Source organism: Pseudorca crassidens, chromosome 10 (genome assembly GCF_039906515.1).
Source record: "Pseudorca crassidens isolate mPseCra1 chromosome 10, mPseCra1.hap1, whole genome shotgun sequence".
NCBI lineage: Eukaryota > Metazoa > Chordata > Mammalia > Artiodactyla > Delphinidae > Pseudorca > Pseudorca crassidens.
In genome coordinates, this window is record NC_090305.1 from 44,688,229 (window position 1) to 44,712,598 (window position 24,370).

A 24,370-nucleotide genomic window follows, 5' to 3' on the forward strand; every position below is an offset into this window, starting at 1 on the left:
GTACTATTTACAGTATCCAGGACATGGAAGCAACCTAAGTGTCCATTGACAGATGAATGGATAAAGAAGATGTGGCACATATACACAATGGACTATTACTCAGCGCTTAAAAGGAACAAAGTTGAGTTATTTGTAATGAGGTAGATGGACCTAGAGTCTGTCATACAGAGTGAAGTAAGTCAGGAAGAGAAAAACAAATACCATATGCTAAGACACATATATGGAATCTAAAAAAACAGTACTGATGAACCTAGTGGCGGGGCAGAAATAAAGACACAGACATAAAGAATGGACTTGAGGACACAGGGTGGGAAGGGGAAGCTGGGACGAAGTGAGAGAGTAGCATTGACGTATATACAGTACCAAATGTAAAATGGATGGCTAGTGGGAAGCTGCTGCATAGCACAGGGAGATCAGCTCGATGCTTTGTGACAACCTAGAGAGGTGGGTTAGGGAGGGTGGGAGGGAGGCTCAAGAGGGAGGGGATATGGGGATATATGTATATGTATAGCTGATTCACTTTGTTGTACAGCAGAAACTAACACAACATTGTAAAGCAATTATACTCCAAATAAAGATATTAAATAAATAAATAATTTTTAAAATAATTACTTTCTTTAATATATTTATAGGTAGATTTTGTTTAATCTTGTGTTAGTGTTCGAGAATAGTGTTTTTCAAGAAATTTGTCCATTTTACCTAGATTGTCAAATGTACCAATGTAAAGTTGTTCATAATAATATTCCTTTATTACATATTTTTTTATTTCTGTAGGATCTCTGGTGATATCTTCTCATTTTTTCCTGATATTGGTAATTTTTGTTTTCTCTCTTTCTTGATCACTAACTAAAAGTTTATCAGTTTATTTAGTCTTTTCAAGGAATGAACTGTTTTTAGTTGGTAATTTCTCTCTTTTTGGTCTGCTTTCCATTTCACTGATTTCTGCTCTTTATTATTTCCTTTCTTCTACTTTGGGTTTAATTTTCTCATCTTTTATAGCTTTTTAATGTGACACTTAGATTGTTGACCTAAATTTTTTCTTGTTTTCTAATGTAAACATTTAAAGGTGTTTATTTCCCTCTAAGCCAGGGTGAACAAGCTTTTCCTGTAAAATACCAGATAGTAAACATTTTAGGCTTTGTGGTGTCTGTTACAATTACTCAGCTCTGCTATTATAGCATGAAAACAGCCCTAAACAATACATAAATGAGTGTGGATGTATCCAATAAAACTTTATTTACAAAAATTGCTGGTGGACTGGATTTGGCCCACAGACTGTAGTTTGTCAATTCTCTACTTATTGCCGTGTTCCACACCTTTTCATATTGTATTTTTGCTATCAGTTTAAAATATTTTCTGATTTTCCTTATATTTTCTCCTTTGATCTCTTGGCTCTTTAGAAGTATATTGTTTAATTTCCAAATACTTGAATGTCTTATTATTCATTCCTAATCTAATTTTGTTGTGGTAAGAGAGTATACCCTGTGAAATTTAAATCTTTTGAAATTTATTGAGACTTTTATGGCCCAACATGTGGGTTGTCTTGATGAACATTCCATACGCACTTGAAAAGAATGTATTTTCTGTGTTTACTAAGTAAAGTATTTTATACATGTCAATTAGGTCAAGGTGGTTGATAATATCAGATCTACTGTGATTTTTTTTAATCTAGTTGATCTCTCAGTTACTACAGTAGGAACAGTGAACTTCTTCATCAATGATTGTAGATTTATTTTTTCTCTTTAGTTCCCTCATTTTATATTTTTGTATTTTCAAGTTCTGTTTTTAGTTGCATATACATTTCTGATGTGTCTTCGTAATGAAATGACCTGTTTTTCATTATGATATTATGAAATGTTCTTTATCTCTGGTAATACCTTTTATCATGAAATCTTCTTTTCTGATATTAATATAGCTACTCAAGCTTTCTTATGCTTAATTTTTCACAGTATATATTTTTCCATCCTTTTACTTTCAATCTATTTATGTCTTTATTTTGAAACTACATCTCTTATAGACACCGTAAAGTTCAATCTTACTTTTTGATTTACTCTAACAGCCTCTACTTTTTAATAGTTGTTTAGTCCCTTAACATCTAATGTAATTTCTCACATGGTTGGATTCCTCTCTGCCATTTTATTTTCTTTTTGTTCCCTCTTTTACCTCTTAGTTCCCCCCTTTTTTGCCTTCTTTTGGATTATTATAATATCTATATTTTACTCCATTATATTTATTTAATGTTTACTATTTTAATATACCTACTTGATGTTTTAGCTCTTTTCTTTAATTTTTATGGTTGCTCTAAAAAATATATGTATATATTTGCTTTTGTTATAAATTCTACAAGAAAATGTTATTTTTTGCTTTAAACAGGGCTGTGAGTTTTAAAGAAAGAGAAGAAGAAATATATATTCTTTTATATTTACCCACATAGTCACCATTTCAAATGACCTTCATTCTTTCCAGTAGATTACAGTTTCCATCTGATGTCATTTTTCTTCAGCCTAAATAACTTCCTATTTTATACAATGCAGTTTTGCTAGTGTTGAATATTCTGTTTTCATCTATATAAAAATATCTTTATTTTCCCTTTAATTTTGAAGGATATTTTCTCTGGCTTCAGAATTCTGGTTGACCAGTATTTTTTCCCTTCAGCACTTTAAAGATGTTACTCCATTGTCTTATCGTGTGGCCTCCATTGTTTGTCATGACAAGTGACTATAATTTGTATTATTGTTCCCTAATATGTAAAGTATCATTTTTTTTTTCTCTTGTTGCCCTTAGTATTTCCTCTTTGTCCTTGATTTTAGCAGTTTTTGATAATGCCCCTAGATGTGGTTGTCTTTGTAGCCTACTTGGAGTTTTCTTAGCTTCTTGTATCTGTAAGTTTATAGGTTCTCTCAATTATTTCTTCATAATTTTTTGCCCCACTCTCTGTCTCTCTTCTTTTCTTTTGGAACTCCAGTTATACATATGTTAGCTTAAATTTATCCACAGGTTTGTTCATTTTCTTCTAGTTTTTTTTCTCTCTGTTCTTCATATTTGATCATTTCTATTGTTCAGACTTCAAGTTTATTGTTCAACCTTATAACACCTCCAGTATTAAGCTGCCCTAGTAAATTTTCCATTTCAAATATTGTATTTCTCAGTTCTAGAATTTCCACTTAGTTTTTTTTTTTTTGTAACAGTTTTCAGTTCTCTGTTGAGATTTCCTATCCACTCAACCTTAAATCCTTGAAAGTATTTATAACTTTTCTAAAATCCCTTTTCTGCTAATTCCAATGGCTTGATTATCTTGGGGGTTAGTTTCTTTTGACTGCTCTTCCTCATGAACTGTGGGTCACATTTCTTGTTGCTTTGCAAGTCAAGTGATTTTTTTTTTTGAATAAGGTAATACATGGGAAAGCTCTCTCTCTTTTTTTTTATATATATTTATTTATTTAATTGGTCGTGTCAGGTCTTAGTTGCACAGGCGGGCTCCTTAGTTGCGGCATGCATTTGGGATCTAGTTCCCGGACCAGGGCTCAAACCTGGGCGCCCTGCATTGGAAACACGGAGTCTTAACCACTGCACCACCAGGGAAGTCCCACAAGTCAAGTGATTTTTGATGTATACTGGATGTTTGTGGATGTAAGTTATAGATTTTCTGAATTCTGTTAACTTTACCTGAGGAACATTAGTTGTTTTTTTCCCCTTGTGGGTAGTTAACGTTCTAGACTCAAACTCCAAACTCTGCCTCCTCCACAGTAGGCGACGCTACAATTGCCTGCTTCTTATAGCTTTCCAACTGTTGCTTTTCACGGAGAATCTTGGCTCCTCTCCCGGGTAAGCACACAGAAGTCAACCAAGTATTTGTAGGATCCTCTTCTGTTACTTTCTCACTTCTGCTGGGAGCTCTTCTTTCTCTCGTCCTACCCACCCTTCCCCCGTCCCCCCCCCGTCCCCCCCCCCTCCTGCCGCCAACTCCACTTTCCAGCTTCTCTGTCAGACTCAGACTCTGTCTTTGACTCCTCAAGGCCACAAAGAGGTTGACTTTCTGGGTGAAGTTCTGCCATTTTGTTTCACAAGGATTGAGGCATGCTCTAAGGCAAAAAATAAACCAAAACAAAACCATAAAGCTGCAAATTTAACTCCATGAAATTCACTTCTTTCAGTGATCAACTTTTGTCCTGTTTGTACCTGATTTTTGTTGCTCTTCAGTGCCTTAAAATACTTTATAATTGTTATCTATGGAAGAGTTAATCCAATATAAGCTACTTCACTATTATTAGAAGTGGAACCATTTAGAAATTGGTTTTGTTTTTATCCAGTCTTTTAACTGGCAAGTTTAATCCATATAAGTTCATTGCAGATATTAATATTTTTGTATTTACTCTTGCTATTTCATTCTTAGCTTCCTCTTTTTGCTTCTTCAAATTGTTTTATAAGCTATGTATGGGTTGGCCCCAAAATTCGTGTTTCTGTTCTTTTTGTGGTCACCTTGGCATTTTACCACATTTTTTATATATAACTTAAAGACTAAAGTACAGGTACATGTTGTCTACCTCTATGCAATGTAAAAGGACTCTGGAACACTTCAACTCTGATCCTTTCCCCCAACTTATATGCTGGTATTCTCCAGAATTTTAGTTCTCTGTGTGTGTATATGTGTATGTAATGCACACAAAAATTGTACAAACATCTCACAAAGCAGGTGACCATCTTTCAGGTTAAGAAAAACAGAATATTGCCAGTGTATTGATTTCCTAGGGCTCCTCAACTAAGTACTACAAACTAGGTGACTTAAAACAAAAGAAATTGTCTGACAGTTCTAAAGTTTAGACATCTAAGGTCAAGCTGTTGGTAGGGTCGTTGTCCCACACACAGCTTCTGGTTGTTAATGGCAGTTGTAGGCATTCCTTGGCTTTTAGATGCATCCATCCCTCTAATCTCTGCGTCCATCATCATGGAGCCATCTTCTACCTATGAGTCTATCTTCACATAGCATTTTCTTCCAATAAGGACACCAGTCGTATTGAATTAGGGCTCACCCTAGTGACCTCGTCTTAACTTGTTTACACCCACAAAGACCCTATTTCCAAATTAGATCACATTTATAGGTACCGGGGTAAGGACATACCTTTTTTGCCGGGGGGGGGCACAATTCAACTCATAACAACTAGTACCCTAGAAGCATCCCCCTCATTTAATTTTAATTAATTAAAATACAAATAGCCACATATAGTTTAGTGGCCATCATATTGGACAGCACAGGCATAGTCTATATTCTTTTGGGTCTGGATGCCTTCAGTCAACATTGTTTTACAGATTCACCTGATTGTTAGCATGTAGCTTTGGTTTGTTCATTTTCAATACCTCTATAATAATTTTACACATATATCACAACTCATGTATTATTTATAGACATTTGGTTGGCTGTTACAAGTAATTCCCACACTTCTGGGAATGTATACTGCGGCGGGGACTTGCTGACATTCAGCTTTAGTAGGTTATGCCAAGTTTTTGTCCAAAGTGGTTGTTCCAATTTCCTTCCAGTACTGAATGTGAGTTCCCGTTGATCTACTGATACATCTTCACTAATCATTGAATTATTGGTCTTTTTAATTTTAGCTAGTGATGGTCATTTCTTTGTGGTTTGAGTTTACATTTTTCTGATGAGTAATGTTTATTGACCATCCTCACATCTTTTGCCAGTGCCTTTCCAGATTTCTTGACAGTTTTCTTTTGGATGATCTTTTTTTAAAAAAAAATTTATTTATTTATTTATTTATTTATTTATTGGCTGTGTTGTGTCTTCGTTGCTGTGTGCAGGCTTTCTCTAGTTGTGGCGAGCGGGGGCTAGTCTTTGTTGCAGTGCACAGGCTTCTCATTGCGGTGGCTTCTCTTGTTGCTGAGCACAGGCTCTAGAGCGCAGGCTCAGTAGTTGTGGCGCATGGGCTTAGTTATTCTGCGGCATGTGGAATCTTCCCGGATCAAGGCTCGAATTCGTGTCCCCTGCATTGGCAGGCGGATTCTTAACCACTACGCCACCAGGGAAGCCCTGGATGATCTTTTTATTGATTTTTCTGGGTTGAAAATCTTTTAGTTCTCTCTGGATACAAGCAAGATCTATGTATTGCAAATATTTTCTCTCACTCAATGTCTTGTCTTTTTACTCACTTAATGGTGCTTTTGGTGGAGAAAAGTAATTTTAATACATTCCAAAGTACGATTCTTTTTCATAATGTTTTTTGAATCCTATTTAATAAGGATTATTAATCCTATTTAATGACCTACACTAAGGTCATGAAGGTATTCCCATGTATTATCTTCTAGAAGCTTTGTTGTTTTGCCTTTCACAATTATATAGTTAAATATACAGTAAATCTGAAATGTGTTTTTGTATATTCCATAAGGTAGAGGTAAATTTTAAGGTTTTTTCCATATGGCCTACTAGTTGACCATTTGTTAAGAATATCATCTTTCCCCACCTTTCTGCATCACCACCTTTGTTATCAATCTAGTTTCCATATATGCATGAGTCTGTTTCTGAGTTGTCTATGCTGTTCCTTTGGTGTGTTCATCTGTTCTTACACTGGTACCACACTTTTTTTTTTTTTTTTTTGCGGTACGCGGGCCTCTCACTGTTGTGGCCTCTTCCGTTGCGGAGCACAGGCTCCGGACACGCAGGCTCAGCGGCCATGGCTCACAGGCCTAGCCGCTCCGCGGCATGTGGGATCTTCCCAGACCGGGGCACGAACCCGTGTCCCCTGCATCTGCTGGCGGACTCTCAACCACTGCGCCACTAGGGAAGCCCCCACACTCTTAATTACTGTAACTTTGTAAGAAGTTTTAATAAAAATAAATCTTGTCACCCTTTTCTGCTTTGCTAAGAGCATCTTGGCTTTTCTGTGCATTTCTTCATCCCTTTGAATTCATCTTAGGGCAACTCACTGACCCAGAATCTAGCTTTAACTTAATGCAGTGTAGAGTAGCTTGTAGTGTTTTAAATTGCCAACTACATAACACTAGTGCCCCAGCTCAGAGGAAGGTGCGGCTGTATCTTAGAAGAATTACCAGTGTCTGTGAACCAAGTAGGCTCTGGGAGACCGTGGACTGGACAGGATGAGATAAATCTGGTGTGAGAAGCTACTGAAGGCCAAGAAACGGACACCTAGTTCCACCCTCTTGGACCTTAGTAGCATCATTCTTGGGAAATGGAAAAAAAGACCTGTGAACACAAGAATGTCAGTCTTGTTCACTGTTGTATTCTGTGCCTGGTATACAGTGGGCATTCAGTAAATATTTGTTCAATGAGTGCATATGTGTATATGCTTCTCAGAGGACATTATATAGCCATGAGTTTGACTCTTTGCTTAGATACTAGAAAGCTTAAAACTAAAATTTTAATAGCCTTTGAGATTTTGCCATTTCATGGTTTTGGCTTTCTATTTCTGCTTTAAGTCTTATATGCATTACCTCAAATCTTTTTGGAAATACATACTCATTTTCCACGTTGAGTCTGGTGATTACCTGTTAGTGATTCCAGAAGTTTGTTGAGTTTCTACGTCCCTAAATGGAAATTACTTACAAGTTTCTTAGCATAATTAAGCTCAGATATATTATAATTCAGTTTGAGATTATATCCAGATTCTTATATTTCAAAATAGTCATATTTTATGATGAAGAAACTGCCAAGTTACCCTCAGTTTCTCCAATTTGTATTTCCTTTCCTTCCTGAAAATACAGATGTAGTTGATGAGACCTACATAAAGCACATCTTTATTAGTTTTCTGCTCTAAATATCAAACTTCTATGTTTTTTAATGCAGATGTGGAATTAGAAGAAGCGATTAGAAGAAGTCTTGAGGAAATGTAATTAAAGATATTACCACACAGCATCAAGTGGCCTTGAAGAGACTCAGGATAATAAATTCTTGAGTTTGTTTTCTAAAGGAGATCAGAAATCTGCTAGTACAAGTGTACTTGAAAACTTTTTTTTGCTTTCATATGTTCAAAATCTGATATTGCTTTGTATTTTTGTGCTATTTTGCAAAAATGTATAGAGGAATAGAATACATGGTAATGCAAATACAAATCATGAATTCTAATATAGGTATCATGTTTCCCAGTTAACTTTGAATTCATATATTTAGGTTACAAGAATTAAAAATTAGAAAAGCCCTTGACTATTGTTTATATGTTTCCCAAATAGAATTGGTTCTTTAATTTTATTTGTACAGTACAGATGATTCTAGTTTATTTTTTTAGGAGTGAAAATGAATATAAATAAAGCTGTCATAGCTCACTTTTTCTGTAAATTCTGCTCATGTGGCACTAATATATAATACCTTTGAGATCTTTGATTATTGGGAGAGAGTAATGGAAACTGATCATGGAAAGAGATGAAAAATTTTATCAGCAATGTTCTTTGTGGGTTTCACTCATATGTATATCCCTGCTTTAATTAGAGCTGCATATTGCTGGAATAAAAAAAAATTTTCTTTGAAAATAGTGAAAAGAAACTTTTGCCATTCCTTTTACCTGCTTAGACTTTTTTTTTTTTTTTGCGGTACACGGGCCCCTCACTGTTGTGGCCTCTCCCGTTGCGGAGCACAGGCTCCGGACGCGCAGGCTCAGCGGCCATGGCTCACGGGCCCAGCCACTCTGCGGCATGTGGGATCTTCCCGAACCGGGGCACAAACCCGTGTCCCCTGCATCGGCAGGTGGACTCTCAACCACTGCGCCACCAGGGAAACCCCTGCTTAGACTTTTATGTGACTTGTATTATCTACTGTTTAAAGGGAATGATGTAAAAAATATTTGCATAGAATTAGGCATATTTTTAATAATATTAATTCTTTTATATATATTTGTGTAAACATAGTATTCTTCAGAAAATAACGTTGAAAGTTCTACTCAGGAGTAATCTTCCTTAACCCTTTAAAATTTTTATTTCATATGGAGGTATCTTCATTTTAGTTATTCATTAAAATGTTAGTTTCCTACTGTTGGTATTAAATATTTAATTTTTAAATGTTGAGGCCACATTGTGAATAATAAAAAACGTTACCTAATTAGGAGACTAAGAAGGGGTTTGTCGTACAGTCTTTGTGTATATGCTTCAAGTTATTTGACCCAGAAATGTCATCCCTAAAAATTTCGAGTAGTAATTACTTACCAAACTTAAAATTTTCTGTAAATATAAATTTTTCTTTAAGACAGAAAAAAAATATATCATGGCTAGAACTTTGATCTTTCTCTGTAACTAGATAGTTTAGTGTGAAATAGTATTACTGGGTTTTTTTATTATTATTATAAAGTCTTTTCAATCCACATTGGAAACCAATTTGTGTTTTTATTTCTTAAGCTGTCAATTCTGTCCTACCTGCTTGCATTTTTTTTTAAGTACACATCATAGCTTGAGAATGTACTAGTCATTTTTCCAAAGTGACCACATTGTATTTTTAATTTACTTGTTAGAGTAGTTAAGGCTTTGGGTGGTAGTCATGGAGCCGAACCTTAAAGACATCTGCAGGAGCTTGCTCAGTAGTGAGGAGCAGAAAGAGTGTTCCAGAAAGAAGAGTGGTCCAGTAGATGTAGGGGAGGTGCCACACACAGGTGGGATGCAGCCTGTGTTCTACTAGGACGCTTGTGTGGTGTCTATGGTCAAGAGTAACTGAGGCTTTTCATATGACAGGAAAGGGATAATTCATCATGATCCTTTAAATAAGGTAACTGGGTTGTTTAATGTTTTAATTAATAATTGTCACTGATTCTATTTCTACTTAATAAGCAATTAAAAATCACTTTTAAATTACTTCATAAGTTGAAGTTAAGTTAGACACAAGGAGGAGAGGTAGTCTGGATGTTACAGAAAGTTATGGGGAATATTATCAAGAGTAAATGTTTCTAACATTGACAGTGATGCTTACCTGTTTGTTTTCATTTTTTATTTTATTGTGATTTTTTTCTTGTAAAAAGTTTTTATTGTGATTCCTTATTTTTATACCTGAATAACAACTTTTGTCAAAGCAATGATGGATAACATATGTTTATTTTAAAAAGGATATGTAGATAATGTACTGATAGTATCTGGTTGGTGGTATCATTGATTGTCTTAAATAAAAATATCTCGGTTAAGAAGCTTTTTTTTTTTCTTTCTGGATGCTTGGTATCCTACCAGACCAGCCCTTTCTCCTACTCCTTGTCCCCCTGACGACCTGGCCCTCCACTCTGGCCTCTCCCAAGAACAAGGTACAGGGACTGCTCTGGACACCCTTGGGCAAGTGCAGCTGGGAGACTCAATCGGCTGGGCCTCAATTTAAAGACTTTTTTTTCCATCATTTTTTTCTTTTAAATTTCTTTGAAACAATTCATTTATTCATTCACTCACGAAGTATTTATTGAGTACTTACTGTATGTCAGCGTGGCTGTTCTAAGCACTTGAGATACACCAGTGAGCGAAACAAAGCCTACACTCCTCTCTGGAGCACAGCTGTGGGAGAGGTGACAAGAGGGGAAGGAAAACAGGGAAGGGGAAGATAGTATGGGGGTGGGGCGGGGCAGGAGTGCTTGCTATTTGTAATAGGGAGGTCAAGGTCCTTCTGGTAAACTTGAACAAAGACCTGAAGGCCAGGGAGTGAGCCAAGCAAATGTGTATGGGGAGGAGCTGTAGGTGGAGGTGAAAAGTCTGGAAGTGAGCTTGATACATCCATGGAAAAGCAAGAAGGCTAGCATAGGCGAGTGAGTGGGATGAGCTCAGAGAGAAACAGGAGATGGAGTCCTCTGAGGCCTCTTCTGAAGACCTTGGCTTTTACCCATTTCACAAACGAGGGGCCGCTGAAGGTTTCTGAGAAGTGGTGTGGTGCGCCTTATTTAGAAGGATGACTGTAGCTGCTGTGCTAAGCATAGACATGAGAGCAGAAGCAGGAAGACCAGGTAGGAGGGTATCACGGTGATGCAGGAGAGAAGTGATGCTGGCCGAAACCTGAGTAGCGGAGTGGGGACAGGCAAGTGGGAGTAGGCCTGGGTGTTCTCTGAAGGTGGAGCCCACTGGGTCTAGGGTGTGAGAGAAAGAGAGTCCAGCACGTTTCCAAAGCTACGTGATAGACTTTCAGACCATTCACAAAATGTCTAAAGATTCCAGGTGTCATGATAGGACAAAACATTTAATGAGGTCAGATAATCTACAGCAACAGTTTATTAGTATTTAGAGTTCAGAGGAATTGGGATCAAGCCTTAAAGGCCTCATCTCTGTTCAGTTATTTCAATGGCTTTGATCTCAGATTAAAGGTTGTGATGCAGCTTTAAACTGTTACTATCTCCATTTCAGGTGTCCTGTACATTCTCATCCTTAGAGGCAGAGAGCTATAATGAGATGGGAGCAAAGCGCAAGTATTTAAGTCGATACATCTTTGTATTCCCAGCCCCATTCCACTCACTGACCTTTATAATGTCTGACCAAGTGGTCTACTGCGTCTTTTCATAACTGGAGATTTAAATAAGTGGGGTGTGAAACGGCCTTAAATAATAATTATTTCACTCAAATTCCAACCAATAACTTTTTTTAAACATGTGTGGGTGCTTTACCAAAATTCCTTTCTTAATCATCTTTTCTTTTGGTACTTAATTTTATTTATTTTGGCCGCCCCCGGTCTTAGTTGTGGCAGGTGGGAATCTTTCTTGCAGCATGCAGACTCTTAGTTGCGGCATGCATGGGGATCTAGTTACCCCACCAGGCGTCAAACCCGGGCCCCCTGCACTGGGATCACGGTCTTACCCACTGGACCACCAGGGAAGTCCCAACCAGTAACTTTTTAATACAAAAGAAAGTCATTAAAAATGACTTCATGAGAGCGGGTGTAAAAAAAAGAGGTTCAGCTTGCTCCGTACATCTATCAGCTTCAGTTGTGGCCTCCAGGCTCCTTGTTCTCATCTCGGGAAAGTGCCCAGAGCCGCGGCCGCGGTTGCATGAAGGGCCCTTTCCACCCCAGCACAGCCCAAGCCCGCTCCCCTTGGAGCCCCTGCGGGGCGGGGCCGGGGGCGCGGGCTCCGCCTCGGGCGGTGTTCGGGGCGGAGACGCGTCCCCGCGCCCAGAAAGGCCTCCCCGCCGCGCCGCCCTCGAGGCCGCCCGCGCCGGACAGAGCAGCGGCCGGCTCTCGTGCACCCGCGCCCGGTTCCCCGGTTCGCGGGCGGCGTGTCAGAGGAGGCGGGTGGAGCGCGGGGAAGGCAGTGATCTCGGGCCGCCCGCCGGACGCCGATGGCTCAGGCGAGGATCAGCGCCAAGGCCAACGAGGGCCGCTTCTGCCGCTCCTCGTCCATGGCCGACCGCTCCAGCCGCCTGCTGGAGAGCCTGGACCAGCTGGAGCTCAGGTGCGCGGGCCGGCCCTCCGAGCCTGCGGAGGGCGCGCGGGGACCGAGAGCAGGGAGCGCGCGGGCAGCGGGGAGCGGCTGGCAGGGGAGCTGGGCTGACCCGGGCCCCGCGGAGGGCCGCGCTGGGTCGGCGGGTCCCCTCACGGGAGCGGCCGTGTTCTGGGTCAGCGGCCCCGCACGCTCCGGCGGCCACGCTCCTTCGCGGCTCCAGACCCGAGCCCCGGAAGCGTGAGAACCGAGAAGGGAAAGTTACGGGTACGTTACTCGACATGGGAGCTGTGACACTGCCCGTCCGCAGAGCTTCTGGAACGTTCCGTGTGGGGGCCAGGTGTTTCCGGCCCAGTCTTTTCCCATAGTGTATTTCTAGGACAGGCGGCAGTTTAGTGGTCACCGTTGTGAATGATTGATCTCTTTGCAAAATATAAAAATCCATCTGATCCCCTGCTACTTTCAGCCCGGGTGTGTGTGTGTGGGTGGGGGGGGCTCCTTCTCCAGGTCGCCGGTCACACCTTCCAAATGCTGGTCACTGGCCTGAGAACACGAGTCAGTTTTCCCTTCTTAACTAATGACGGTGTTACTGAGTAATCAGTGTGCCCATTGCGATAAACACGTGCAAGATGAGAGCCTGAGTTGTTCTATTGGGGGAAGTTGGGGGGGGCGGTTCCGGCGCTGAGGTCCCAGGAATGTGACTTTAGAGAAGGGCCCGCGCACTCAGGCGCACATTTGGGTGGCAGGTTACTGCTGACCAGGAGCAGATGTCTCCCTTAATGGTTTGAGTGTTTTTCTGAGTTTGGGAAGATGCAGGAATGTGTTCCTAAGATTTTTCCTGAAAATCTCTGAGTGCCTGTTCTGCTGGTTTTCCCCGAGCTCTGAGTGCCTCATTCCTGCTCTTCTCCTGAATTCTTTCCAGGCTGTGCTGTCAATTCCTGTAGAACCGGGCACCACGGGCACTCCTTAGTGGCAAATGTAGTGGCTGGCTTGTATGGAATTCCTAAATAATTTATAAGAAATTTGGGAAATACTTTTTTTCCTTTAACAGTGAATGAAAACTTGTATGTACTTCCTGTAACTGTTTATGTCACTAAAGTTACTGTGTAAGTTGTGTGCAAGTGTAGTTACAGGAAAATCATATTGAGGCGCCCACAACTCCCTGAAACCACAAGGAATTTTTTTCGCATAGTTTTCGCCAGGTTCTGGGTGAGCAAGGGAGTACGTAAGACAAAAATTTTAAGAAGCACTGCATATATGTCTTTATCTCCCTGGATTAATATACCAAAACAAGGGGTCTGTTTGCCAATAAAGTACATTAATAACCAAGTGAATGATTTATTAATATATATGTTTAAATTGTCATTTATTATATACATCTTTATTATTATTATCATCATGGGAAGAAACGATGTCTTCTCAGAAAATAAGTTCTCCACCACCATGATTTCATGGAGAGTAATAGAGGGGTCCTGCTTGGAATGAGGCAGATGGAACTAGCTGAACCAGATGGAACAAAACTAGAGCCCCTGAGTGTCCCTGGGAAGATTATGATTTCTTTTTATGTAGCAGCGAAACAAGTGCCTCAGCGTCTCCTCCGGTCTTTAGAACTTTGAGGGCATGTTCTCAACCATTTCAGGGGTCTCTCTCCCCTAGTTAGAGGGAAAGGATGTTTTCTTAAAGGAACAGGTGGATGCTGCCCCCTCCTTTCTTCAAGCTGATTCACTTTCCTCAAACTTGGTGCCTCACATAGGGTAGGTACAGAAGCAGTCAAGTACTCATCTTTAAAAGGAAGCCTCTGGTTTTGAATATTATTCCAATGCTTCATTAATGTAAAGTGAATTCTGATTACCGTGTGCAAGTGATTAAATAATAACTTGCTGAATTAACCCTTGAGCTAAAAAAGATTAATATGTGTCTAATTATTCATTTTAGGGCCTTTTCTAGTAATTTTAGACTTTTGTGAGCTTTGTTTCTTCCTTTTAAAAAAAATGATGCCGGGCTTCCCTGGTGGCGCAGTGGTTAAGAATCTGCCTGCCAATGCAGGGGACATGGGTTCGAGCCCTGGTCCAGGAAGATCCCACATGCCGTGGAGCAGCTAATCCTGTATGCCACAACTACTGAAGCCTGTGCACCTAGAGCCCATGCTCTGCAACAGGAGAAGCCACCGCAATGAGAAGCCCGTGCACCGTAATGAAGAGTAGCCCCCACTTGCCACAACTAGAGAAAGCCTGTGCACAGCAACAAAGACCCAACACAACCAAAAAAATAAATAAATAAAATTTAAAAAAAAGAAACTGTTGATAGAATCATGCCTATAAGATCAAGTTTAAAAAGAAAATGTAACATTCATGTGTTCTTATCTAATAGTTTAATTTCATATTGAGGATGGCAGGGTACTAAGTAGGGTGAAAATTACAGGCTGTACCTAGAAGCTGGTGTTTACTGTTCCCCACTGTACTAGTTTTTTCAATTGTGGCAGAACTTTTTCCATATGAAACTGAAAATAGAATTATGCTCACTGCTTAATGACCTGCCTTGTGAACTGATGTCCATGGTGTTTAAAGTGCTTTCAGGTGTTTGGCAGCATCTGACAAATCATTAAAGAAACTCCATTTGTTTCTAATATGTTAGCATGACATTAGCCTTTCTTTTTTGACGCCGGCTCACCTCCTTTTTTGCTTCCTCCTAAAAAGGTGATGCCTTTCTCTCCCGGTTTTCATTACCAAATGGTGTCTGATTTTTCCATTCATCAGTGGCTCTAAACACTTTGCTTATGATTGTTACTAATTTAACAGTGATCATAATTCATAAATGATACCCATTAACAGTTATTTAGTTAATGGGCGCTGACTCTGCAGGCCCCGTGCCTTTGTGGAAATTACCGTCACCTCTGTTCTTCAGGCAGGAAATTGAGGCTTGAGAAGTTAAATGACTCGTCCAAGGTCACACAGCTGGAACCCAGGAAGACTGGCTGTAGAGCTTAATACTTTGTGCCTGAATTTTCTTAGAGTTAAGTATGTCATATTTCAAAAATGTAGGAATAGTATATGATTTTACTGAAAGGTGAAAATTCCACTTAGATTGGTGTCCCTGAGTCCCTGATCTCAGGGACTATTGAACACCTGCTGTGTGCAGGGTGTTGAGCGGCCCCTGAAGGCTCTGGATGGTGGTGAAGATGCTTGGGACGTGGGGTGTGGAGAACAGCCAAGGGGAACGACAGGACTGGGAGACTAGCTGTTCACAGATGTCCCCAAACTCGTCCTATTGTGGCTCCCTCCCCCGCCATCAGCCAGTCACCATGGCTTCCATGGCAGCCAAGGAATGAAGGATGGGGCAAGGGCGGATGTGGTCATTTAGCTGACAGTTTCACTGCACCAACGTCCCAGGAGCCACAAGACAAGATGGCACCATAGTTAATATTGTATAAAAGCCTGTAATTTAAAAGATCACTTCTTGTAGACATTGTCATGTGAACCTTCCAAAACCCTCTGAGGCAGGAGGAGGACATATGTTCCCTCCTTTAGAAGCGAGCGAATCCAGTCCAGAGGGACTGAGTGGCCAGTCTGAGGCCATCCTGCTCATGAGTAGCTCCTGACACTAAAGCATAGACCTTTTTTTACACCAGAGTGTCTCAGTAGTGAATGTAATTTATCATTTTGGTGATGATTAGGGAGCCCTTCAAAATCTTAACCTTGCCTAAAATATAAGTGATCTTTGTAGTATTTTCTTCTTCCCCTCCCCTCTCCTCCCGTCCCCTCCCCTCTCCTCTCCATGTTGGGTCTCGTTGCTGTGCGCGGGCTTCTTGTTGCGGTGGCTTCTCTAGTTGCGGAGCACAGGCTCTAGGCACGCGGGCTCAACAGTTGTGGCTCGCGGGCTTAATTGTTCCGCGGCATGTGGGATCTTCCCGAACCAGGGCTCGAACCCGTGTCTCCTGCATTGGAGACCACTGCGCCACCAGGGAAGTACCTGTAGTATTCTTTTTTTTTTTTTTTTTTTGCGGTACGCGGGCCTCTCACTGTTGTGGCCTCTCCCGTTGCGGAGCACAGGCTCCGGACGCGCAGCCTCAGCAGCCATGGCTCACGGGCCCAGCCGCTCCACGGCATGTGGGATCTTCCCGGACCAGGGCTCGAACCCGTGTCCCCTGCATCGGCAGGCGGACTCTCAACCACTGCGCCACCAGGGAAGCCCTCTGTAGTATTCTTTTGATACAAGAATTTTGAATAAGAAACAGGACTATGATTTTAAGAACCTGTTTTAGAAGTAATTTCTTTGAAGTAAGTCCATTTGCCATTTCCCCTTTTGATGAAAGCACAATTCTTGTTATTTTCAAGCCTGAGTTCATAATGGAAGCATGTAATAACGACCAGGAAGCTAGCGTTCAAGGCACCAGTTCTGGGCATGGACTGCATGCAGTGGTCCCTCAGTGTCTGCAGGGATTGGTTCCAGGGCCCGTGGGGTACCAGAAGCCACAGATGCTCAAATCTTTTCTATAAAATGGTGTCGGAGTTGGCCATCCGTATCCACGGGTACTGCATCTCTATTAACTCATAGCTTGTTTAGTCAGTGCTGTCAGTCACTGTGTTAAACTCTTTACCTGCTTTACTTCATTCAGTCACACCATTTCATGATCCCCGTTTTGTAAATGAGGAAATTGAGGCAAAGAGAATGTAAGTAACTACTCGAGGTCACTCAGCTGGTAAGTGGCAGCAGCTCTAGCTTGAGCGGCAGGACTGAGGCCCTTGCAGTCCCCGCACGTGGCACAGAGCACATGCCGGGGTGGCTGGCTGGGAGACCACCTCCCAGCACCTTGTCTCTTGGTCCCCAGGCTTCGATTTCTGGGCCCCGGGGACCAGCCGAGGATGCGTGCGCTCCACATTTGTCCTCGCGGGAACATTCTGAGCACAGGTTCTCTCTGTTAAAGCTTAGTTGTGATTTCATGCAGAGAGTTTTCCAGGAGCGCAGCCCAGGCCAGCCTTGCCATGAGGATCAGTTCTTTCCCAATTTGGACATGTAGCTCTTACAGGATCTGCTGGTAAAACCAGAGCTGCCCCCCTCTGCCAAGGAGTGTTGTCAAGTGATGTGTTAACGTGAAGGATAAAGTGAGTTGGTCCAACACGCCTCTGAACAGAGTTCCAGGAGAAATCATAGAAGGGCAGGTGGGAAATATTTGAAGGTTTAATGGCTAACAGTTTTCTAGAACTAATGTAGACAAAAAGATGTGTATATGAATTGAATTTAAGGAGACCAATAGCTGATAAATATGACTTAAGCAAACTAAGTAGAGATGCAGGTTCAGCTTTTTAAAAGAAAAAACTAAGCATGTGATGTCCATACACTAGACAGATATAGTATTGACGGCCTCAAGGGAGGGGAAGGAGGAAGCTGCTAAGGAAACAGTTCCTGCCAGAAGGACTGGGTTTTGAAAAAGGATCACTCAGTAGACGTGGGCCAGGGATAAAGAATGTTCAGGAAGCGGGGGACAGAAGATGAAAGGGCCAAGATGCCAAAAAACCCCTGGGAATCTTTACATCCTGAAGAATGAAATTTTACCTTTGCTATGAAATGAAAAAGGTTTACATAAAATCATATATAAGAAGTTCTATAAAAGATGAAATCTGTTTTTCACAGGGAAAATGCCCTGGCAATTTCTAGCCTTGTGGGAAAAAAAAAAAAGTTCCATCTAATTGCCTCTATATTTGGTCTCATTTAATGACAAAATATCTTCTTTATATGACAGATTTATTATATTTTTTCTAGAGTGTCTCCTTTCAAACGATTTTCTTGTTAACAACTTCATGAACTTACTAGTATAACTTATTATCATAAATGGAGCATTCTTCTTTAGAGTAACAATTCTCTTTATCATCTTACATTTGAATATAAACTCAGGAGTGCTGGAAAATTAATCTCTTCTTTCAGCAGCATCTCATTTACCAATCAAATGACTCATCTGTGCCATTTAAATACTAGAGTCACATTTGTGTTTTTGCACAAATGTTTCATGTTAGTGACAACCTGACCCATTTTCATGTGTCCCGGGCCCTGAGAGTCTGCTCATGTGAAATGTGTAAGCACATAATGAATGGGGCTGGAAGGCAGCCTGATGCTGTGTGTTTACTGTTTTATAGAATATTGGTTTTGATTGTTTTCCAGCCAAATTTGTCACATAAGATTCTTACGAGCTCTTTGCTTCTACTGGCTCTTATAAACACAGAATCCAACAATGTATTTAGTATCTTGAGAATCGAGACCCTGTGACTGTACAGTGTGTCGGTGCTATTTTGGGGGATAACAGGTAGGTGCCTGTAGGGGAAAAGGCGTGTGTGTGGTTGGGGTGAGGGCCTCTTCATGTGGCAAGAACACATGCTAGAACACGTGCCCAGGAAGACAGAAGGGATTAGATCTCCTTGTGATCCGTGTTTCCAAGAGCATCTGAGTACTGGAGGTAGGCCTGTCACTATTTATTTTGCAACACTTGGCAACTTATTTAGTTGTGGTGTAATAAAAAAAAACGAGAAAGTGCCCTGGAAACAGCACTTTAAACACACAGGACTTTGTTTTGTTTTCTTTCGCTCTCATAATTTCACAGCCTCGTTCTTTAGTCACTGGTTGTGTTCGTGTGTCTGTGTAGTAAGTGCATGTGTGTATAGTTGCGGGGTTATCAGGGCTTTACACCAAAAACCTACAGAAGCATTCTCTTTAAATTCGGGAAAAGACAAAGATGCCGTCTCTTAGCGCCACTGTTTAATATCGCACAGGAGGAGTTTAGTCAGTGCTATTTAAGAAAGAAAAATTGGAGCTGATAGGATTGAAAAGGAAGAGATGAGAATTTTCGTTTTTTGTAGATGAAATGATCATCAATCCAGAAGAACTAACAGAAATTAAAAAACCATTAAAAATGAATAAGTGTAAATGAAGGTTGCCAGTTATGATGTGAACCTACCAAAAACAGCATTTCTCTAATCAACAATAGCCAACTATAAAATGTAGTATATATGTAAATATATTATTCACAACAGTAACAATATCCAAAATATTCAAAACACTTAAAAGAGTCTGTAAGACTACCATCAAGAATACTTCAAAACTCTAATAAAGAACGGAGAGGAGGGTCTGGATGAAGGAGACACCCTTAGAGGAACTAACAGTGTTCTAAAGGTGTCTAATTTATTCCAGTTTTTTGAGAAACCCAATAAACTTACTTTAGAGTCTATGGAGGAATAAAAGTCGAAATAGCTATGTTATTTTTAAAGATTAGAGGACTGGGGACTTCCCTAGTGGTGCAGTGGTTAAGAATCTGCCTGCCAATGCAGGGAACACGGGTTTGAGCCCTAGCACGGGAAGATCCCATGTGCCGCGGAGCAACTAAGCCTGTGCACCACAACTACTGAGCCTGCGCTCTAGAACCCATGAGCCACAACTACTGAGCCCATGTTCCACAACTACTGAAGCCCACGCGCCTGCAGCCTGTGCCCCGCAACGAGAAGCCACCGCAATGAGAAGTCTGCACACCACAAGGAAGAGTAGCCCCCGCTCACCACAACTAGAGAAAGCCCACGCTCAGCAATGAAGACCCAACGCAGTCAAAAATTAAAAAAAAAAAAAGATTAGAGGACTGGTCTACCAGATACTAAGGCATATCACAAACAAAGCTGGTGCTATTTTTAAGAAATGGGTGTTGGTGTAAGAACAGTCAAAATACTACTGGATGGAATAGAGATTTCAGAGGCAGACAATCTACAAATCATTGAGGGAAAGATGGATTTGGGGTGCATAATGTTGGGGAAAATGATTAAATCCTTACCTAACCATATACAGAGGTGGATTCTAGATGAATTAAGACATAAGTATGAGAAAAGTGAAACAAGTTAATAGAAGGAGATGTAGGAAAGTATGTCCTGACCTAGGGATGGGAGGACCCTGAAACAAAACTTCACAGCATGAGCTAAGGCAAAACAAAACCAAGAAAAGATGGATCTTTTTACTTTTCACTTCAAAATAAGGCTCTCTGTTCAGTGAAGGACCTCCCAGACACAGATCATATAGGGTGGGATGGGAGAAGATGGTCACAGTGTCTGTCACCAAATCACCAAGAGGAGAGTAACCCCAGTTTAAAAAAGAAAAAGTAGGCAAAGGTTGTGAACAAGCTCACAAGGATACAAAGAGATGTCCAAAATTATTAGCAATGAAAGAAATGCAGATTAAGTACTGACATATCACTTGTTAGCCTGGCAACAGATGGTTAGAAAGTTGGGAGATGCTGAGTGCTGGTAGGGCTGTCGGGACACAGGGACTCGAGGTCCGGCCATTATGGAGAACAATCCAGGGTGGAGTCAGATGACAGTCCACACACCCTGTGTCTCAGCAGTTCCACGCTGGGATGGATCCTCTTATCAGGGCCATAAAGGGAAGGGTAATTGTGGACGGGTTGTGAGCAGAAGCTGGGGGACAGGGCGTGTCTCCGCTGGGCCAGGGAGGGCAGATCAGGTGAGGGACACGGGAACCTGGTGATTCTAAGTATGCTGCTGAGTGAAGAAAGAAACAGTGAGATATAAATAAATTGAAAATAGACAAGTACATGAGTGCAGATTTTTTTGGTAAAAACGAATACAAATCGATAAACACTAAATAGAATGAGTGCCCTGTGAGCGGAGAGGAAACTGGGAGCCACAGGGCAAGTGGATTAAAAAGAAAACAATTACAGAATAAAAAATAGAAAGGAGTAAGGAGTTTTTGGGAAGTGTTCCTAATCGTCGTTACACCTGAGCTGGACTGAGCAGTGGAGAGATGAGGAAGACGCGGCTTCCCTCCAGTAACTGTCCTGTCCCCCGCACTCCGCAGGGTGGAGGCTCTTCGGGAAGCGGCCACGGCTGTGGAGCAGGAGAAGGAGGTCCTCCTGGAGATGATCCACAGCATCCAGAACAGCCAGGACATGCGGCAGATCAGCGACGGTGAGGGCCCCTCCCGGGGCCGGGGGGGCGGCGGGGGTGCCGCAGAGCCGCTCCTCCAGCCCAGCAGAGACAGCCGGGCAGGATGTGACAGCAGAGGAAACGGGCACAAGGTCGGCAGCAGAGAAGACAAAAGGAGATGAATGGAGGTGTAACGTATAGAGGGGAAGAGGAGAAAGGCAGAGAAAACAGATTATGGACCCACTGAACCCCGTTCCACAGGAGGGCCGAGTGGCCTGTGATGCTCTGCACCAGTGGGCGGTGCTCCTCCTAACCGGGCTCCCCTGGGGCCGCACAGGACCGGCCTCTGGGCCGAGCAGCTGGTGCGGTTAAGTGTGCATCCCGGCCCAGACCCACACTGTCACACATCCTCAGAGGGGTCAAGATCTAGTGTGTCTCTTCACTGTCCTGGCCATAGAGCAGTGAATTGGGAAGGAGGTTACAGAGCAGGACAGGTTGCTGATTTCCATCTAAATAGTGAAGTGATAACCCAGCACCCTCTTCATACTGGCCAAGACTCAGACTACTGGCCTAAATTAGTCTGGAGGGGATGAAGTCAGTGCCTCATTTTCAGGGCAGCTTTTCCTCCCATGTCATGGCTTTTTTCAGCCAGAATCGGGGCATTGTATTGATACACACACAGAATGTGAGGCCCCAAAATATGCCTCTCTGGCCTAAGGATTATTCCGAACTGGATATTTTTGAGAAACTGCAGACACAGGAGGAGGAGCTCTGAAAACAGTAGAAGTCACTGTTTTGTAAGGGAAATTTATATTTACATTTTGTAAAGGAAATCATTTGTAAGGGTGTCTCCCTTTCTACCAGGAAGAGGAGGATGACAAAACTACAAGAAACCTTCACCAGTGGAGAAGGCACCTACTGAATCTACATAAGAACCTTACCTTTGTCTATCGTGCCTTTTCTGGGAACCTCCAGAACTTGCCTTCCTCCGTCCTCACCTTCTCTAGCTGAGGGTATTTTGGGTGGAGGCTGGGCCATCTCAGGGGGTTACTCGTTTCCCTGGGGATCTCCCATGTATATACATGAGGTATACATGTCAATAAGCTTCTGGGTTTTTTTCTTGTTAATCTGTCTTATTACAGGAGGGTCTCAGCCAAAAGCTCAGAAAGGTAAAGGGAAAGTTATCTCCCTCCTCTAATGCACATCCTCACGTAGATCCAGGGCACCCAGTCTCCTGCTCTAACCAGCACAAAGCCCCAGTTACAGACGCACACCTGCCCCAGCTTCTGCAGACGTGACAACCGCAGAATCATCTGGCGTCCAATCTGATACTCTTTATAAATTAATCTTATTGCTGTAGTTTTGACGTGTATCTTTAAGAAATTCATAGGTGCTCACAGGATAGATTCAGCCACACAAAAATACCTTAGTGTTCTTGACATAGATGTGTGTATGTCTCATATTGATTGATATTTCAAACTTTTCATGATTAGGAGAAAGAGAAGAATTAAATCTGACTGCAAACCGTCTGATGGGACGAACCCTGACTGTGGAAGTTTCAGTAGAAACAATTAGGAACCCCCAGCAGCAGGAGTCCCTCAAGCACGCCACCAGGGTCATTGACGAGGTGGTCAGTAAGTTTCTGGATGATCTGGGAAACGCCAAGAGTCACCTGATGTCGCTGTACAGCGCATGTTCCTCTGAGGTGCCTGCGGGGCCGGTGGATCAGAAGTTCCAGTCCATCGTGATTGGCTGTGCTCTCGAGGATCAGAAGAAAATTAAGAGAAGACTAGAGACCCTGCTTAGGAACATTGAAAACTCTGACAAGGCCATCAAGCTGCTGGAGCATTCTAAAGGGGCTGCTTCCAAAACCCTGCTACAAAACACTGAAAGCAGATTCAACTAGTGTTCCAACCTAAGAGCCCTTATAAATAATCACATAAAAATGATAACGTACTATCTTAAGTGATAACTAGTTCTGTTTGTTAGACAGATAACTAGTTCAGTGTTGTTAGTTTGTGAATAACAATTAAAACTAGAAATATTTTGATTACCTTTCTAAAAGTTTTTAGATTGAATTTTTGTCTTGTACTAGGATCTAGCACCTCCTATATATATATATATATTTTACTATTCTGTGGATGAACACTTAGTATGTGGGGGAAATAAGAGCTCAGCTAGGGGTAAAAGCATCATGGTTCTCTCCTGGGCTTTGTCTGCAAAGACACACGGGCACACACTGACCACGCATCTGCTGTGAGCCAAGCAGTGAGCTTTGAATTATGGAAGGGAACCTTCCCTGTGTCTTCTCTTTCATTCAGCAGGTTTTTTAGACATCTATATCAAATTATTTTGAACTTAAACATTTATGCATCTCATAATATGAATGTACTTCTTGATAATACGTGAAAATATGACATAAAATGTGAGAAACTTCACCTCTAATTTTACCACTCTGAACTGTATATGGTATATCCACTTCATCTTTTTCCAAATGCATCATTTCTTTAAATTTTTAATCATTACAGAAATATAATGTTGTAACTTGCCTTTAAAAATTAAATACTCTTTTAAAGTCTGCTTTTAATTCTCAACTTAAGAACCTCTATTCCATGTAGTTGTACAATTTACCCATTCCCCTTACTGGACATTTAGGTTGTTTCCAGTTTGTTGCTTATTACTGCAACATATTTGTGTACGTAGAGCTTTTTCCTTCTTTCGTTTGTTTTTGATTTTCTTTGTATAAATCCCCAGCAATCGGTTTTACTTGGTCAAAGGGTATATACATTTCCATGGCCTGATATGTTTCCAAAGTTTTTTTTGTATAAGAGTTATATCAATTTATACTGTCTTCAATAATTAAAAAGTTGCTGTTTCACTGAGAGCTTTTCAGCATTGAGTATTTTTTTCTAATATTAAATATGAAATACCTTAATTTAGATTGCATTTTGTTCACTAACAAGGTTGACCAGTGTATTGATTATTCTTTTATCTGTGATAAATGCAGCAACTATAGAACACTTTCATTTGTTCAAAATAACTAGTGCTATTGATACACAAAAACTTTAGCTTCCCCAAATACTACTTCAGATTGAATATATCAGATTCAATTTTCAT

The 24,370-nt window shown here is 41.3% G+C and overlaps 2 protein-coding genes across 4 annotated transcripts in view; both read left to right on the forward strand.

Annotated features, from left to right (window-relative positions):
* LOC137232168 (E3 SUMO-protein ligase ZNF451) overlaps positions 1 to 10,124 on the forward strand; it is an 86,798-nt gene extending 76,674 nt beyond the window's left edge. For all 3 annotated transcript variants that reach the window (XM_067753519.1, XM_067753517.1, XM_067753518.1), the window contains one exon: positions 7,811 to 10,124. In XM_067753519.1, coding sequence (XP_067609620.1) covers positions 7,811 to 7,857 — 47 coding nt within the window. In that variant the 3' untranslated portion in view covers positions 7,858 to 10,124. The remainder of the gene's footprint in view (positions 1 to 7,810) is intronic.
* A 1,955-nt stretch (positions 10,125 to 12,079) lies between these two features.
* BAG2 (BAG cochaperone 2) lies at positions 12,080 to 24,135 on the forward strand. Its single transcript, XM_067753524.1, has 3 exons — positions 12,080 to 12,353; positions 21,186 to 21,295; positions 22,747 to 24,135. The coding sequence occupies exons 1-3, from the start codon at positions 12,241 to 12,243 to the stop codon at positions 23,157 to 23,159; spliced, it is 636 nt and encodes a 211-aa protein (XP_067609625.1). The 5' UTR covers positions 12,080 to 12,240; the 3' UTR covers positions 23,160 to 24,135.
* Positions 24,136 to 24,370: the final 235 nt, after the last annotated feature.

What these genes read in the sequence shown, in the direction of transcription:
- BAG2 (XM_067753524.1), top strand. Translation starts at nt 12,241, where the DNA reads ATGGCTCAGGCGAGGATCAGCGCCAAGGCCAACGAGGGCCGCTTCTGC. An exon ending in CTGGACCAGCTGGAGCTCAG is followed by an intron (nt 12,354 to 21,185) that starts GTGCGCGGGCCG and finishes CGCACTCCGCAG; the next exon opens with GGTGGAGGCTCTTCGGGAAG. An exon ending in CATGCGGCAGATCAGCGACG is followed by an intron (nt 21,296 to 22,746) that starts GTGAGGGCCCCT and finishes TTTCATGATTAG; the next exon opens with GAGAAAGAGAAGAATTAAAT.